The sequence below is a fragment of the Lagenorhynchus albirostris genome, chromosome X (genome assembly GCF_949774975.1).
Source record: "Lagenorhynchus albirostris chromosome X, mLagAlb1.1, whole genome shotgun sequence".
NCBI lineage: Eukaryota > Metazoa > Chordata > Mammalia > Artiodactyla > Delphinidae > Lagenorhynchus > Lagenorhynchus albirostris.
Genome location: NC_083116.1, coordinates 104,542,755 through 104,560,530, shown reverse-complemented (window position 1 = coordinate 104,560,530; position 17,776 = coordinate 104,542,755). Strand labels below are relative to the sequence as shown.

General features: G+C 36.3%; 1 protein-coding gene across 1 annotated transcript in view; it reads right to left on the bottom strand.

Moving 5' to 3' along the window:
* DMD (dystrophin) overlaps positions 1 to 17,776 on the bottom strand; it is a 2,123,521-nt gene that overhangs the window by 509,414 nt on the left and 1,596,331 nt on the right. The window contains exon 55 of the mRNA XM_060138437.1: positions 2,229 to 2,418. Coding sequence (XP_059994420.1) covers positions 2,229 to 2,418 — 190 coding nt within the window. The remainder of the gene's footprint in view (positions 1 to 2,228; positions 2,419 to 17,776) is intronic.

Here is a 17,776-nt window from a genome sequence, read left to right as displayed (position 1 = left end):
GAAAAAAAGCAAACACTTCGATTTAGCTGAAATACTGAAACTGCATGTAATCTCCTAAGGTATGTGGTTTCATTTACTTTCAAGTTTGCCAATTTCCATTTGTTGCTTTTAAACCCCAGTATCTTGATTTAATTCTATCAGTTGAAATGTGCCATTAACAATAATCAATAGTTTCAGTAGTTTAGAGTTTTTACCATGACATCTTCAAATCTTTCATCAAAAGACCATTATTCAGCCATCTAACTGAAAATCAGAGCTGGCTATAAATGTCATTCCTATCCATAAAATGTAGTTTCAACCTCAGGCAACTGGAATCTATAGAAGACACAATATTAACTGAGAGGGAATGAGAAATTGTCTCTTTTAAAATAACACTGGAATCTTAGTTAGTCCTACTATAGTTAAGGGAAAATGATATGTCTATGGTTTTCAGGAACTCTAAGGGAGTTTTATATGGCTTTTAAGAGTAAATACAGTTTTATGAGTAATATAGAATAAGCTAAGAAAGTTTCCTCGGCACCATTTCCAACTATTTTTGAAAGAGATCAGAAATCTAAACACAAAATGTACTTTATTCTCCATTCTTCCACAGTAAACATAGTTAGGAAACACTGCAGTTTTTTTCTTTAATGATTCAGAATCTTGCAGTTTCTCATGATGAGAAGTTTGTATATGAATTTTCATTGTATAAGTACTATAGATATAAATACAAAAAGTATAGGAGATAGATGGATGTATCCTTGTTTTGCCCTCAACAAGACATCCATCAATTTAAGAAATATTTTATTAAGTCCCTATTATAAAACTGAGTCACTGGATTTATTTTTAAAAGGAATCTGCTTTAAAAAATCCATTTAAGGTTTTACTCTTTATTTACCATAGCTGAGGGGAGTATGTGAATCCACGTATCTAAAATCCTAGGGTGGCTTTATGGGCATGGACAAGGAGAAATAAAATTTTACTTATGAAATATCATAAATCAAATATGTTACAGCAGCACATTTTCTAACTGTTTACCTAAGAGTGACCAAAAAACGAACTTTACACTGCATTTCCATTCACAAGCCATGGGAGATACCTGGGAAGATAAAGTCAGGTATTGTTCTAAACAAACTACCTCCAAATGATCAAAGTAACTCAACACACATTGTGGGGGAGCAAGTGGGGGCCGAGGATAATGATAAAGAATGAGGAATCCAAGAAGCTCTAAACTGCCACTGTCATCTACTCTACATACGAGAGCATCCGAGTAGATCACATGTTCTATCGAAACAGAAGAAAAGGAGGAGAACAACAAGGAGGGGAGGAGATGAAACTTTGCTTAATATGATTTGATTTTGGAATTATTTTTCAACCTAGGATATACTATCCCTTTTTTCATCATAATTTTAAAATATTAAAAAACTGAAGTTAGTCCTAAAAATGGATCCTATTATACTAACACTCCAAATTTTCTTTGCGGTACTAGTAAACTTCTTACATCAAGTCAGAAGACTCAACTATACATAACGAAACTCCATTGTAGGCCAGGAAAATTATGTCAGGTCCTGAAAGTAGGCATCAGGAGCCTTCCTGAACTACAGAGTAAGATTCTCACCAAGACTTCATGTAAACAAAACTACCTGAAACTTCTGTTTTCACTGTTTATGCATATGAAATTTTATAGCAAGAATTCTTGTTTCTAGGAAAAACAATTGTCGAAAATTGTGTGATCATTAACTATGACAGATTTAGCTATATCATTTTTATTTTCACAGATCATGTTAGGAAGAAAGCTATAAAATGCCAGATTAACATTTCAAAACTTACTGGCAAGTAATGAAGGGAAACTGATTCAGTTAGCAACGCAAAATAAAACAGACAATTCATACAGATGCTTTCCATGTAAAATATTAAATACTCAAAAATGGCAACTTTTTCAAATTTAATAAGCCAATCCCTAATTTATTCTTCTGAGCAAAGTTTCTTCTTATCAAAGCTCTAGCTTTACGGGCAAGTTTTTCCTGGTCAAAAACACACACTATTTAGAAGACTGGGGTATTAAATGAAATAATAAATGATTTTTCCTTTTTCCTCTGTCTCTCTTCTTCTAGCCCAAACGCTTAAATACATAAGGCCATGTAAAACAACTATTTTAGTTCGTCCACAGCGTATCAATTACAAGGACAAATGCTGAGAATTCCTCAACTGGATTCACAAGAGGGATAAAGTAGAAATGCTTGACTTACTTGCCATTGTTTCATCAGCTCTCTTACTCCCTTGGAGTCTTCTAGGAGCCTTTCCTTATGGGTGGCATCCTGCAGGACGTTGGCAGTTGTTTCGGCTTCCGTAATCCAGGCAAGAAACTTCTCCAGGTCCAGCGGGAACTGTTGCAGTAATCTATGAGTTTCTTCCAAAGCAGTCTCTCGCTCACTCACTCTGCAAAAGAACAAATGTCCAGATGCAATTCTCCTCAAACATCAGAAAGGCGCACCCAGTGAATCCCACGAAAAGAGCAAAGTCCAGGGGACTAAATTGTAATATACGAACAAAGGGGTGAGTTGTTGCTAAAACTGCTCTTCAAAGCATCAACCACTAGAACAGCGTGTGTGTGTGTGTGTGTGTGTGTGTGTGTGTGTGTGTATTTGGACTTTTAGACTTTTGAAAGTTCACATGTGAATTTTCCAAAAAAAATTTTTTTTAAACTTTTTAGTTTCTGATGGTCAATTTTGAAAGCTTATTTTAATATGCTGCAAAAGTTTAAGCTAATCTTTATAGGTAAAACCCTAAAATCTATAGCATGCTTATCTTTGATGTCACCTGAGGCAGGAAATCATGATTAGACAGGCCAGGAGAAATGCAAACCTAGAACAGAAAGTTGAACACTGGAGGAAGAAAGAGAAGGGGACTGAAGAACAAAAGAGAACAAAAAGACTCAGAAGTAGGAAAACCATGTATTTCATAGAAACCATTGTACAAAATGTAATTTTGCATAACACTATCATGTTCTAATTGTGTTAGCTTTAATTTTCATTACCTGATGGTCATACAACTGAGAATATTTTCCAAAAGAAAAATGTTATGCGTAATGGAAAAAGTGGAGCCTAAAATCCAGACAGATCTGGGTTCAAATCCCAATAGCCTCTACCAAGTGTGTGATATGGCAAGTTACTCAACCTCTCTGATTTCTCATCTGCAATACATATTGCTGTGATAAGAGCGAAAATACAACACTGTGTGTAAAGCTGAGTGCCTCACACATTATGTAGTCACATATTACGGTTGCTCAAAAATGTTAGTTCCCTCTGCCCACATCCCATTCTCATTTCTCTAATCTTTTAGACGGAATGAACCAAATTCCCTAATGACACAAAAGTCTAAAGAAAAGTTATTCATATTTTCTGACAATATATATAATGCATGTATTGTGGATACACACACACATGCCCTCAGCAAACATCTACATAATAATAGCTTGGGAAGGAAAACTGCCTGAGGCAATAACAGTCCCATCTAAAAAAGATTCAGGTAAATTTTGTCTGCAGTGAGGAAATTAGTACTCTATTTACATGCCATATTTGCCTTCTATTATTACACAAACACTTTCTGGGATTAAACATAAGCTAAAAATGGATTTAAAAAAAATTGAACACTTGAATATGATACACACTGCTTGTTAAGATGTGACTGTCAATAATTATGCAAAACTGCAATTTATTTCAGCAGCAACTTTATCATGGGATGTGCAAACCAGGCAATAAACAACTCCTGCCAAGCCAGCGGCAGCAAAGTCCCCGGAAGAGCTGTTTATTCATCATGGGTGAGGTTTTTGCTGAGCATACAGTCTTCCACAGTGTAGTTTCGGTGCTCATACTGGATAAAAATCTTCTGTCTGCATTAACTGGTGGAGGGTAGAATAGGTTTATGAGGATGCAGCTACTGGAAAAAAGGAAGCATTGCACTAAGCTATTTATCAACTCCTAAATAAACTTGAATACTGCACAGCTGAAAGGTAGCTTTGTGTTCTGGTTGGGCAAATCAGTTAAACCTCATGGAGTTCAAGGGCTAACCTGAACTGCTGGCTCCCTGCTTATTTAGTTTCCAGGCAAATTATCAATGCAGGGAGAAATATCAAAATATCGTTATTTGCTTATTTATTTTTTTATTTAATATGATTTAAAAATTCAGAACCGTTGCAACAACACTGAGAATCTTAATGTTATCATCTGTCATGAAACGTACAAATGTACAGGTTGAAGCATGTGTAATTGCTAATGTTTGACCATTTCTGACCTACAAAAGGGGCAATTTCATCCCGTTCAACCTAATATTTTAGGTTGCCTCGTGCATTGCAAATCACTAAGATTTACTCCACCACCAGCTCCAAATCTGGCATAGAAATAAGCTGTCACATTGCAGAAGACAAATGCAGGGTTAGACACTGATATATATTCTAACATACTCCAAATTCACACGAAATAAAAGAGCAGTGTGAAACTCCCTCATGGCAGAGTGAAGCTTGGAGAATTAGATACTGTGCATTTTATTACCAGCTTCATCATCATGATGAGCTGCACCTGATGCATCTTAGCTCCTCTGTCTTTAAAGAGAAACACCACTTACCTCTGCTTCCAGAGAAAGTAACTAGTAAATAACTTTCTAAAATGTGATGCACATAAATCAGATGAAAGGGTTCTACCGAGACAATGAGATTTCCAGCCAAATCCTACCACTGAGTTTGCTGCTTTGTAAATTAGGCCCTTAGGGAAGAGCAGTAACTCTTTCAGGACCCTAAGGCACTGTTTTCCTAAACGATACCCTCGTGGTCTGAAATACTGACAACATCAGGCTGAATATTTTCTAGTTTGGAAATACGTTAAAAAAAATTCAACGGCAGCAATAGCAGAAAAATCTCTTTGATCAGAGGTGAGACTGTTATCCTGCTTGTGTGGGAGACTTAGGGCTGCATCCTTTCTCCTGAAATCAATCTATGTACACTGAATTCTTAAACTTTAATTGTGCCAAGTCTAGACTAGAAATGAGTCAAGGGTACTTGTATGCCATATTTGTGCATTCCAAATAGCTCTGACTATAGGCCATACTTTAAAATTTTCCGTTACCATATGGCTTTAAATGGCTTATATGATAAAATAAAAATGTAGAAATAATAAGAATCATAAAGAAACAAAAAAAAAATTGGCCTAGAACAAAACTAAAGATCTGGAACATCAGGCTTCCCTGGTGGCGCAGTGGTTAAGAATCCGCCTCCCAATGCAGGGGACACGGGTTCAAGCCCTGGTCTGGGAAGATCCCACATACCGCGGAGCAACTAAGCCCGTGTACCACAGCTACTGAGCCTGTGCTCTAGAGCCCGCGAGCCACAACTACTGAAGCCCACATGCCACAACTACTGAAGCCTGCAGGCCTAGAGCCCGTGCTCCGCAACAAGAGAAGCCACCGCAACAAAAATCCCGTGCACTGCAGAATAGCTGCAACTAGAGAAAGCCCGCGCACAGCAAAGAAGACCCAACGCAGCATAAAAAATAAATAAAATAAGTCTATTAAAAACAAAAAAGATCTTGAACATAGATTTTTTTTTTAATTCCCCTATCCAGATTATCAAATTATAGACCCTGGAGAAAATCTGGCTGAACTTTAAAAGTAAGAATGACCAGATATCATAAAATAGTAATAATGCTTTACAAGTATAATCTACTGCATTGGTTAAGTACTTTTTATATAACAAATTTTAATTACCAGCAATTCCAGCTTTATAATGCATAAAAATAGCTGAGAATTTGATGGAGTGTGGAATGGGACAGTGACTTCAAAAGGTTTTACTTCTATTCATAAGGGCACCATACACCAACCTCCATAAATACAGGCAGGGTGGTTCCCAAAGTCTGTTCCGCAGCCCAGCAGCATCAGCAGCAACTGAGAACTTATTAGAAATGCAAATTCTCAAGCCTTGCCCTAGACCTACTGAATCAGAAATTCTGTGTGTGGAGGCCAGCAAGCTGTATATCAACAAGCCTTCCAGGTGATCCTGATATACGCTAAAGTTTGAGAATCACTGACGCTAGAGACCAAACTTTGAGAACTACTGGTGCAGTGGATGCTGTGCTGGGTCTGCCTAGACCCCTCTTCAGGACTGACGTATGTTTTGCTTTAGCTTCTAGGAAAGCAACTGGAGGCAGGTTGCATCCAGTGACTGGTTAATGTGTGGGCTATAGAAGCCTGGTCCCCTTGCTCCGACTCAGGACAATTCGGGAAGGGAGCGGAGAGGAGGAGGGTTGACTGATGTTGTGGCTGCAACTGAATTAAAGCCCAGCTTCTCCTTCCGCCCTACTGTGCTTCCTTCCCCTTCCTCTCTCACAGGTGTTATCCTGAGAGCACTCTCCAGAAAAAATTCCTGCACGTTAATTGCTTTCTCAGGATCTGCCTTTTGGAGAACTTGACCTGCTGAACTGTCACACTAAATAAAAATTTGAAAAATATACTTGTTACAAAATGTATGTGGAGAAATACATAACTATACTTGCACAGATTGTGGTCTCAAAAGGAGACAGGACGGAGGATTCTCACACTCAGCAATTGAGCCTGAAGAGCCACTGCACCTTTGGGTGCCCTTTAAGGAGATCTATAGATAAGGCAGAGTTGCATCATCACCAGTTAGAAGCAAGAATCTACTGAAGGGGCAAAGTGCTGGAGCTGCAAGAATCTACTGAAGGGGCAAAGTGCCGGAGCTATAAAGCTTAGTGCAATCCTGCATCTGCCCAAGAAGGTGTTCATCCAGAGACGAGTCTGCATAAAGGGGAAAAATCACAGAAGGCATGTCTTCAGTACCTCCATTTTCTTTTTAAGAACTGATTATCAATGATGCAATCAGGTAAGTAATAACCTGCTCCTTCATACACACACACCATGGTATCTCTGAATAAATCTCTAAGACTCCAGATTTTCTGTTAAGTTGAATATCACTAATTCCTTATGGGTCAACCTAATACACAAAAAGCAAAAGAGAAAAGGGAAACCTACTACTTTCCAAGGTAAGGCTGAAGAGCTTAATTAATGTATAGACAATATTCCATGATCAGATACATGGATGGGTGATATTTAATCAGTGCACTATATTATAGGACTTTTAATATATACATATATAATAAATATATATATAAGCAAACAGAAACAAACACATTGAATATTTTTAGGGAAAAAAAGGCTCAGTCTGATATAGAAGGCTATTTTGCCCAGGTGTTTCTGAAAGTGTGACAATGGGAAATTCACAGCACTTAGTCTTCTACTAAATAATACTTCCGTCTGTGCCCTGGTATTGTCATGGAGTAACCAAATAAAACACTCTCAATCTTTCCTTCTTGGTTTATTTGCATTTTAACCACTAGCATTTCCTATGATATTTTTAGGGGAAGGATTACAGGATGACTTCCTTTTTTTTCCCTTTTTTTTGTTGTTAGACATAGATCACAGAAAGTGAGTACCTTAGCAGCAACCACTTGGACTTTGGACCAAAAGATTTCTGGCAACGTCAAACACTACTCATAGAACCAGAGTTAACCTGACATTCAAATTCTCTGTAACCATAACAGTCTCTACTAGTTTGCTAGTAAATAAATGAATTTTGATTAAAAAAAATAACTCTACGTTGTATTTGCAAGGGGCAGCTAGAATTTTATTACCTATGGCTATACAGCAGTTTGTAGAAAGGATTCCTTTTACTCTCCAGCAATTCTATTAGTAATGTACACTAATGAAAAGCGTGAATCTAAGCCAAATCCTTCAATAATGCTTGGACTAGTATCCCATTAGTTCCCTTTCTAGCAACAATTCTAAGACTGTGGCTTTATTTGTCTTTGGGCAACATCTACTTAGATATATGACCCAAAAGGGTTGTGGCAATGAGAGGATGTTTCTCTTTTCTCCTCTGTTATCAAACTCTAAAGTGAGAAATATACTCTGTCCTTTTAATGGAACGATTGACAAAGGGTGTGAGATGAAGGCTGTAAGGTCCAGCATAGAAAATAAAATTTAAATCTAATAATCTATATAGCTCTTTAAAGATTTTAAAGTATGCTCAGATTTATTCTCTCACCATTTCACAAGGTATCCCCTATTTTTTCTACTTACAGTGTGTTTCTCTGTTTCTTTGTATGCTTCCAGTTGGATGTTTCATTCTAGTGGGTTCAACCTCCACACAGATTATCTTTAAATCTGAACCTCATTCTTATTTCCACAAGCCTACCAACATCTCATTCATTAGGTGATCCATGCATCTAGTCCATATGTATTATGTGCCAGGATTTATGCTTGGTGATGGTGACACAAAAGTCAATGAGACATGGACATGGACTTCGGCATTTAACATATTCAACTCTGGTGGGGGAGACACATAGGTAAACATTTAACTATAGTTACAATATGATTTCGGTTATAGTTCATCTGGATTCCCTACCAGTAGCCCAAATGTAATATGCATCACACTGTATTCATGAACTTATATCTCAATTTGCCAAACAAGTGATAAACACTTGTTTATCAAATAAGCAAATGTTTATCTTTTTAAACGTTTGTTTCTTTTTCTCATCAAAGGAAGTGGGGATCATCTAGCTGGGCTTTATCTTAAAATACAGTGATGGATGCTCAATAAAAGTTTGCCTAATTGAATTGATTTTCATACAAATCAGAAACCTTTTAGATATATGTCATAGGTTACTGCTGGTTTCATTTTGCTGTTGGGAAGACTGATTCTGAGAGAACCATAATGACTTCCCCAAAGTTGCACACAAGTAAGTGGCAGAACTGGGATCATAGCCCAAGTCTTGCATCCTAAAAAAGAGGTTTTTCTAACTCTGAAAATAGATATTGGTGTCCACTCCTCTCTGATATATTCATTGTAGTAAAAGAAAGAAAAGTGCAGGAAAGTTTATGCCTCCGAATCCTGGCCTTCATTTTGGAGCACAAATTTATCTATTTGTTACTTTACCATAAGCGGCATCATTGAAACACATATAAACCTACCCAGAGGGAACCCACACACGCAAAGATATTCTCTCACCCTAACTCCAGTAGAAAGATCTAGCCGGTCTTTGCTTCAACACAAAAAAAATCCATTTTCAACACAAATCTGCTGGTTTTCTGTTAACCGACATATGCATTATGAGGTTTTCATCCCCTCTCCTGAGGTCTGGTACTAAATTACTCAAACTCTCCACAGTTAATTGCAAACCACAACCTAAATGTTCCCAAAGTATTGCTGATTAGTTCTCAGAAAACTCATTCCTATCTTTCGTCACCCCAGACAACGCAGGATGACTTTCTGACATATGCAGAAGCAACACACTTGCACGAAGAAATAGATTAGTCCTCTAAAGATAAACCACAGTTTTGAAGCTATCTATTTAAACTTTCTTCAATGCTACAGACGTTTTAGTAAAAAATATATATCACCTGAACTTTATCTTTGGCTACTAAGGGAATATAGGTATTATCAGTCATGTAAGGAATTTCAAAATACACGTTCCATCTCTTTTATTTTTTTAATCTACGGACATTTTTAAAATTGAGATTTGCACAATATATCATTAGAGAAAAAACCATAATTATACACTTTTCCTAAAAGCATTGGGATATTTCTGAAAAGAAAACGTTAGGAGACAGCAGTAAAAATGTACTTTGTACTATTCTTTGCATTACTCACTTCACTTGACTTGTGTTTCAGGCATTTATCACTGAGAAAAATAAATTGATAAAAAATATACAAAATATTATGAACAGGTGCAGTATTCAAGACGCTACCTTGGATGTTAACAAAAATGTTAACATTCTTTAGTCTAAGATCTGTGTTTTATATTTTTCTACTGATATAATACCTTAAGGTACTATTTGGAGAAGTTTAAAAATAATGTCGGAAGTAATTGATTACATTTGGTTTGGTTTACATACAGAGACTCAAAATATTATTTTGGATATTTACAGAACTGTAAAAAACCTTTAGAAAAAATGTACAGTTATACTACCATCCAGATGAATACAAACTTAGATTAGGGTTGGGTTTATAATTGGACACAATTTCTACTCTAAATAAATTCTCTCTGATTTGTATAATGAGAATCTTTAAGTTGGTTTTGGTCACTGGTAGTGTTAATCTCTTTAAAAGATATATTGTCCTAATTGTTGATAAGCTAGATTGAGTAGCTTTCTTCTCTTCTAAAGGATATATGAAAACTAGGATAAAAACCAATGAAAAAGATCATCTCCTGGAAGTCTCACAAGACTGTGCAAATATGCATCCCCATCCCCAATAACTTAGAAAAAATAGGAGAACAGTAGATTGTTAGATGCTGTTATATAATATTCAGAAGACAGCAAGGCAGGTTGGTTCAATTTTCTAAGATCAAAAGGCGAACGTATAGCAGATTCCCTTTGAAAGGAAAGAAGTGGCTAAAAACATATCAACTGATTATATGAACTTACAGTAGAGGTCTCTCAATGGAATTTAGAAATACGAACGATTTCATAATTCCTGATATGAACTTCAAGTTATAGTCTCTAAATATTTGTGACTTTTATTACTCAATTCCTCATTCAGCACTCTTGTGGTTAATAATGCACTTCTGAGAGTCCTTTAAATTCAACATTTATTGTTATAGAATTTTGCACTAAAACAATGCTCTTCAGTTTTCAAGCTCTTCTCTGTGTATCTTCTCCTTTGATATGTTAAACAACTAGATGAGGTTAATGGGGTAGGTTGTTATTATCATCAACATTTTATAGTTGAGAAACCTGACTTTCAGAGAGGCTGGGCAGTTTCCAACGTAAGTGGCTCTAGTCCACTATGACATTCTCTCTTAAGGTAGACTTGCCAATCTCCCTGTGAGGTAAACATAATGGATATTAATATAGTACTATGCTCAAAAGCGCCTCATTTGCTGTGATTATGACAAGAATTAGGATTATGGTGTATATTTGTGTGAAGACAAAAATTATCATTCCTTTGCTTATCACCTTCAGCTGCCACCTTAGAGACCTATTAAAATGAATACTGCACTTTGGACTTGAAGTAGGCTTGAGGATTTTATTTTAAAAGCGGGCATTACAGTCAGGAATAAAATATTTTTATTCTTATGAAATAATAGAAAATTATAGTACATACGGTTGTGACCTTCTCATAATGGTAATTTACGTTTGCTAATGATACCAAGATAATCTGGAAATCTGTATCTTTTGAGAAATGTTTTACACTAAAATGATCTAACAAGAAAACCAAACCTTCATATGTTTCTTTCCTAGAAATATTACAGTAAAATAGGTACATTTTAATAAGACTGGTTGGGAAATGAATTAATCTCTCAAAGTGACTCTGTCTTGGTAGACTCTAAAAGAATTGCCCTTTTAATTTTCAATCCCTTTTAATGACTCAGATATGATTTATAAGACTTGTAGGATTACAAATAACTTGAGCTAATTAAAACTAATGATCAAAATAAAGATTTAAAGTTTCCTGCTTTCTTACTTTTAATTACTATGGGGAGAAACTACATTGAAAAGAACTAGATTATGTGAAATATACCGATGGCCTTCTATAAAATCAAGTCAAATTTATGAAGAATAGTAAAAAATTAAGGATTTATTTTTTCAAGTAAAACTACAACACTAAAGGAATAAATCTGAGGGCTGCACGTACTTTCAAAAATCCTCTTACTTATGAATGCACCGCTTATAAAAGGCTCTATATCTTCATTATCATCATCATCATCATCAGCCATCATCATGAACTTACTGTAAATTCCTTGAGGACAAGGACTGACGCCACAGTTCCTGGCACTTAACACTCAATACATTAAATTAAAATGAAATAGGCACAGCTTCTAAAAATGAGAAGGTCACAATCCCTTGTTTCTAAAACACTGATAAATTAGAATTATTTCTTGATGCAAATTTACTGAATAATAATTTATATTTGTATAGAATTTTAAAGTTTATACATTGCTTTCTCATATACTATTTCAGTTGAACCTCACAGTAACTTATAGATATCCTCTTGTTTGTTACAGAGAATTGACTGCATAATAGACTATTACTCAGTTATAACTAAGGTGTTTAAAAATGAGAATAAGCAATCCTGGGATCAAAATTATGTTTTGCTTTGTAGAAGTGTGGATATTAAATCTTTGGAGCTTATATCTTTCATCAAGTTTTGTACTAGCAGTTAAAGTGAAATCGTGGACTATTTCACTGGGCAACATGACACATTTAATTGTCAGTGACTGAATCTCTGCTACTCTTACACGAAAACAATATATTTTTTGAAAAAAGAAATTAAATGTACTCCTGCAAAGAATGCTAATTCAATGTATTTTTAGGTGCATTGCAAAAACAGAGGGCAAAGCAAACAATAAGTTCTGTCACAATGAATCCATTGGATTGGCAACTTTTCTGATAGACTGTAAGTTTGATCCTGGTCCAGAGATAGCATGTACCAAAAGGGCCTTAAAAGCCATCCTATCCAGGCACCCATTTGGCTCTGTCAGCCAACATATTCCTCCCTTCCCTGCTTTGCATCACCCGTAGATTGGAACAGATACCCTCTCTGTAGCTCCACTCATGTTCTGTCAAAAAAAAACCCCAAAAAACAATAAGGGAATTCCCTGGAAGTCCAGTGGTTGGGACTCCATGCTTTCACTGCCGAGGGCCTGGGTTCAATCCCTGGTTGGGGAACTAAGATCCCGCAAACCATGTGGAGTGGCCAATAACATAACATAATCTAACATAGAACATAACATAACGGAAGTGTTCATCATTAAGAACAATTTAGTATGTCAGGGATGAGAATAGAGCATTGTGGCATAGCTCCAGAGATCTTCCTTCGTCACTTGACACTGATCTTTTTTTTTTTTTTATCTTAGTTCCCCGACCAGGGATTGAACCCGGGCCCCCACCCCACCCCACCCCACCCGCAATGAAAGCGCTGAGTCCTAACCACTGGACTGTCAGGGAATTCCTGAACACCGCTCTATTAATCAACATTCTTTGTGTAAAAGCATGAAATGGTTGCTAAACCACCCAGTTTACCTTGCACGTAGCAGCATTTCTCCAACTTAGTCATAGGAGTATAATGAAAGACCTTGTCAAATGTCCTGATGAAATGTAAACACACTGCTGCATTCTGCTTATCTACCATTCTAAAAATTCTTCAGTGAAAAAAATTATTTTTGCCTCAAACATATAGGTAATATAAGTTTTTCTAAACAAATCTCTGTTTATATCTGTGTTTGTTTTACTAAATTACCTGATTAGTCTCTGCAAGAAATGGGTTCATATTTCTCTCACAGCCTCCATGTAAGAAGCATTCATGATTTTACATGTCTTTGGTAGCTACAATAATATCTCCTGTGATTTTAATATAGAATTCAATTGCATTTGTCAACATCTCGTTAGAAGGCAATTAATATAGCTGTGAAAGGAAGGTCATCATCACCCTTTTGTAGAGACCAGGGCATTTAATAAAGATGGTGGCAATAGATTATAACTGCAGTGATAATCACAGAATTTTTAAAGACTGTGCTAAACAATCTAGCAGATGTTAAATGTTTGCTCATTTCATTCAGTCTTATAAAATGGCAACTGGATCACCAAGAAAGAAAAGGTTAGGTTCTCAGAGAATAATGTTATTTTATTAATTGATAGATCAGTTCTCGTCGGGAAAAAATATTCAAACAAATCTTACAGACAACACAACAGAGGCTTTCTGGAAAGTGAGGGAGAATTTTGACTAACAGGGTGCTTGAAGAGTGCTACTGGTATTCCGTGGGGAGGGGCTGGAGATGGAGGACTCCACATACAACAGAACACTGTTCCAAGTCCCATAATACTTTTGAATGTCCCACTAGATACGCACGTAGGGCGAAACCCTGTTTATAAACACCTGAACCTAGAACTTAACTCAATTTTACATGCAAATATAAAAGACTTTTGTCAAGATTTTAATACACACTGAGTTTTTCATAAATGCAACTAACTGCCATGAAAATCCAAGGAAAATTTTACATTGTGTTGTTAAGAATTTTGTCAAAAATTGTTTAGCGTTTTGGAAAATTACACTATGGATGGCCAGTGCCACTCACAGTATTTGAGTCCTGGTACAACACACCGGTGTCACCCCACATTTGTTGATATTGCATTCACAGTATAATCAACTAGAACCTTCATTTGTGTTCTAGTTTGATCCTGACTGAATCATTACATACTGAAATACATATTATTTTATTATAAATGACTCGTATTTCTCTTTAAAATTAAAGTCAGTGCACCCTTTTTAAAAAATGTGTCTGTAGGTAGGGTATATTATCTACAAATTTTAGTTTATGACAGTAAGGAAGGTGTTACAAAGTATTTGTTATAAGAAAGAAAGGGGTTGGCATTGGATCTGAGGAGGTTGAAAACCACTGATACAGAGCTACACGGAAATTTCAAGATGAGAACATTATACTGAAAATAAATAGAATTTTTAAAGGAGAGAATGAGGATATTTTCCCTCTGCATCCAACCCCTGATCCTTACAGCTCCATAGAGAACAGAACTGTATTTTTAAAATTGCTCACTTTTACAGCCAGCTGTGACTACCAGTGAAGCAGAGGTCTACTTCATATATGAACCTGAATTAAAAACAGCCAGGCCTTTAGTCAGTTCACAGCCCACATTCTTGATTACATTTGACACAATAATCATCATCATATCTTAAGACTCAAATCAGCCTGACAGTGCTCGACTCAGGGCTGCTTCTCCCAATTAGCTGAAAATTGCAGCCCAGCTCATCTTCTAGGGAATAAGTTTACATTTACAATTTTGCTGTGGTGAAAAGGCAATGAACATGATGGAAAGAGCAAATCAACTTTCTAACTTATACAATAACTATTTTAAGTTCACTAACTCTAGTAAACCTGTTTTGACAGGAATGAAAAAGTATAGGCATTTTGTTATTATTTTTTAAAAGACACACAAAGCTTAAGATAGCTAGAGTTTGGACTAGAAAGGGGGACATAAACACACACTGTGAATATTTTTAAAAATTATTTTCCAAATGAGAGCTTTCGGAAGGGACAGTCTTTTATGTAAAAGACATATTAAAATAATTTGCAAGTAATAGATAGGTCCTTATTATTTGGAAATGAAAAGTTACTAGATATCAGGGTCCTATAGAATGAATTTACAATAAGATGCTAACAAGAGAACACTGTTTGTTAGCGTGACACAAGTGTTATTCTATGTATCTGGTTCAAAATCATTTCTCTTCTATATTTCTAGGGGAAAAATAATCAAGGAGATTTTTGTGCATTTTATTTCCTCAATTATGATACTTTTTGACCTGGATCAAGGCAGTTTGCATAGGCTATGGAAAAAAATGAACAATAGCAAGGTAGCCTCACTTCATGGCAGCATTTCAGATGGCTGTGCTGAAGATTGCTCAGAGGAACAATGCCCTGATGTACCATTTGCTAAGTGGATAACAGCTCAGAGTCAGAAGACAGAAATATACAGATGAGACAAAGAAGAGGCTAAAAAAGTGAAAAAAAGAAATGCTGAGAAGCAGAATAACTAGAAAAGCAAGAAGATGCTGGAGGGGCCTGAGACAAGGATTTTCTAGCCATTGGGGATGGGGGAATACATGGGCAGGAATAGGAATATACGACCTGACCAAGCGTGTGAGACCCATGGGAAGCAACTGCAGAAAATAATGGAGAAACCATGGAGGCTGAAGTGGAGATCAAAAGGAACAGGCAGGGAGGCAAAGCTGGGGACAGGATCACATAAGAAGTGACAGAAATAATAAATAAGAAGGGAGGCACAGTAAAGGCAATGCTTCTTCGAGTTCTAGTTTTCCCAAACATCCGTATTCATCCAAAGCTGAGCATTTCTTCCAAGACACCACGTTATGAATATCCTTAATTTTATGGATATCCCTAAAGAAGAAATTTTTTTTTTATAGTACAGCTATATTTATGTGGGAATTAGGATGGATTTTTAAAGAGTAGTTTTTGATGCAAGTTTTAATCATCATGTAGGAAATAAGACAAGGCTGAATAAATGAATGTTCATCTATTATATATATTCATTTATTATATGTATGCTGTATATAACATCATCTAAATTAATTTTCCCCCAAATTTTTATGATGTGAATTATTGAGAAAAGATAGTGCTAATGCTTCTCAGTGAATTAATTGATGTCTTTCTCCTCTAAGATTAGCCAACAATCTGATTACTGTAAGCAACATTTCCATAGGCTCTGTTCTCCTTTGGAAAACAAAGTTCACATTTTCTGTTGTTAGAGTAATTAAATCTTTGAAGAGTTTGTTTTAGACCTTTAGAAAAAAAAATCCTCATGTAAACCAACATTCTTTAAAATTATCCAGAAAAAACTATACATTCACATTTTTAAAAACACCACCACCTGCTGCTATGAGTATCACGAGGTTAATATATACACAGCAAAGTTTGGCAAAAATAATCAGAAATAAGCCTTAGCAATGAAATCCACATATTTAATTTTACTCTGTCATTACCTCAGAGTGTTTTTCCAAATTCTAGCAACCCGAATCATAAAGAAATGGAATTAGAAATCCTTTGAGTGACTACTTCTTAAATTATGGATACCATGCTGTAAAGCATCTGGCTCATTCTAGTACTGGCAAGATTTCTCAAAATTAAAAAAAATGCTCTTTATATTTTGTCATTTAAATAAGCCTCTTAGTGATTAATCAACTGATTTGCTATAGCTGGTTTCAAGGTATATGCTAGTGACAATACTGATAATGGCACGACACTTTAAAACTCCACACAAGTAGATTACTCAACAATTTGGTCACTTTCCTATTCAGGTTCAGTCAGGTAAGTGTGGTTATGAATTGCTTTTGCTCGCCACAGAATGGGAGTTAAATTTTTTTTATCCAATTCTTATTTTGCTCGATGAGTCCTGTGACCGCAAAGAAGTAAAAGTTACCATATCGGGGGCTTCCATGGTGGTGCAGTGGTTAAGAATCCGCCTACCAATGCAGAGGACATGGGTTCCATCCCTGGTCCGGGAAGATCCCACATGCCGCGGGGCAACTAAGCCCATGCACCACAACTACTGAGCCTGCGCTTTAGAGCCCGTGAGCCACAGCTACTGAAGCCCTCGGGCTTAGAGCCTGGGCTCTGCAACAAGGGAAGCCACCGCAATGAGAAGCCCGTGCACTGCAACGAAGACCCAACACAGCCGAAAATAAATTAATTAAATAAATAAATTAAAAAAAAAAGATGACAGAGGTATTAACATTAAAAAAAAAAGTTGCCATATCAAAATCCGTGCAAGGGGAGAGGCCGGTTTACAGGATTGACAATGAATGAGGTAGCACATCTAGGAAAGATGAATGCCATTCAGAATGACCACGCTGCTGAGTTTCATCTATCTGTTCACTTGGTGTCAATGAAATTGTTGAAGTGAATTTCAAAAATTTTACAGTGGTTACTTAGAAATCACTGGCTCCCCAAGCAACTTTCTAAAGTTGAGCTCAGCTCTTCCATTTCCCTGCTGGAATGACAGAACACACCGCGACTTTACTGCTACTCCCCACCCATCTTAGAGACCACTGTGTGCGTCACTAGTGCACCTTCCTTCTTCAATAAATGTTGTCAGTAGAAACAAACAATTTGTGGATAAACTGTTTCTTTCTTTTTCCCTTTCTTAGTTACAACATTTGTACCATTATGTAACTACATTCTAGGACTAATTTAATAATTAG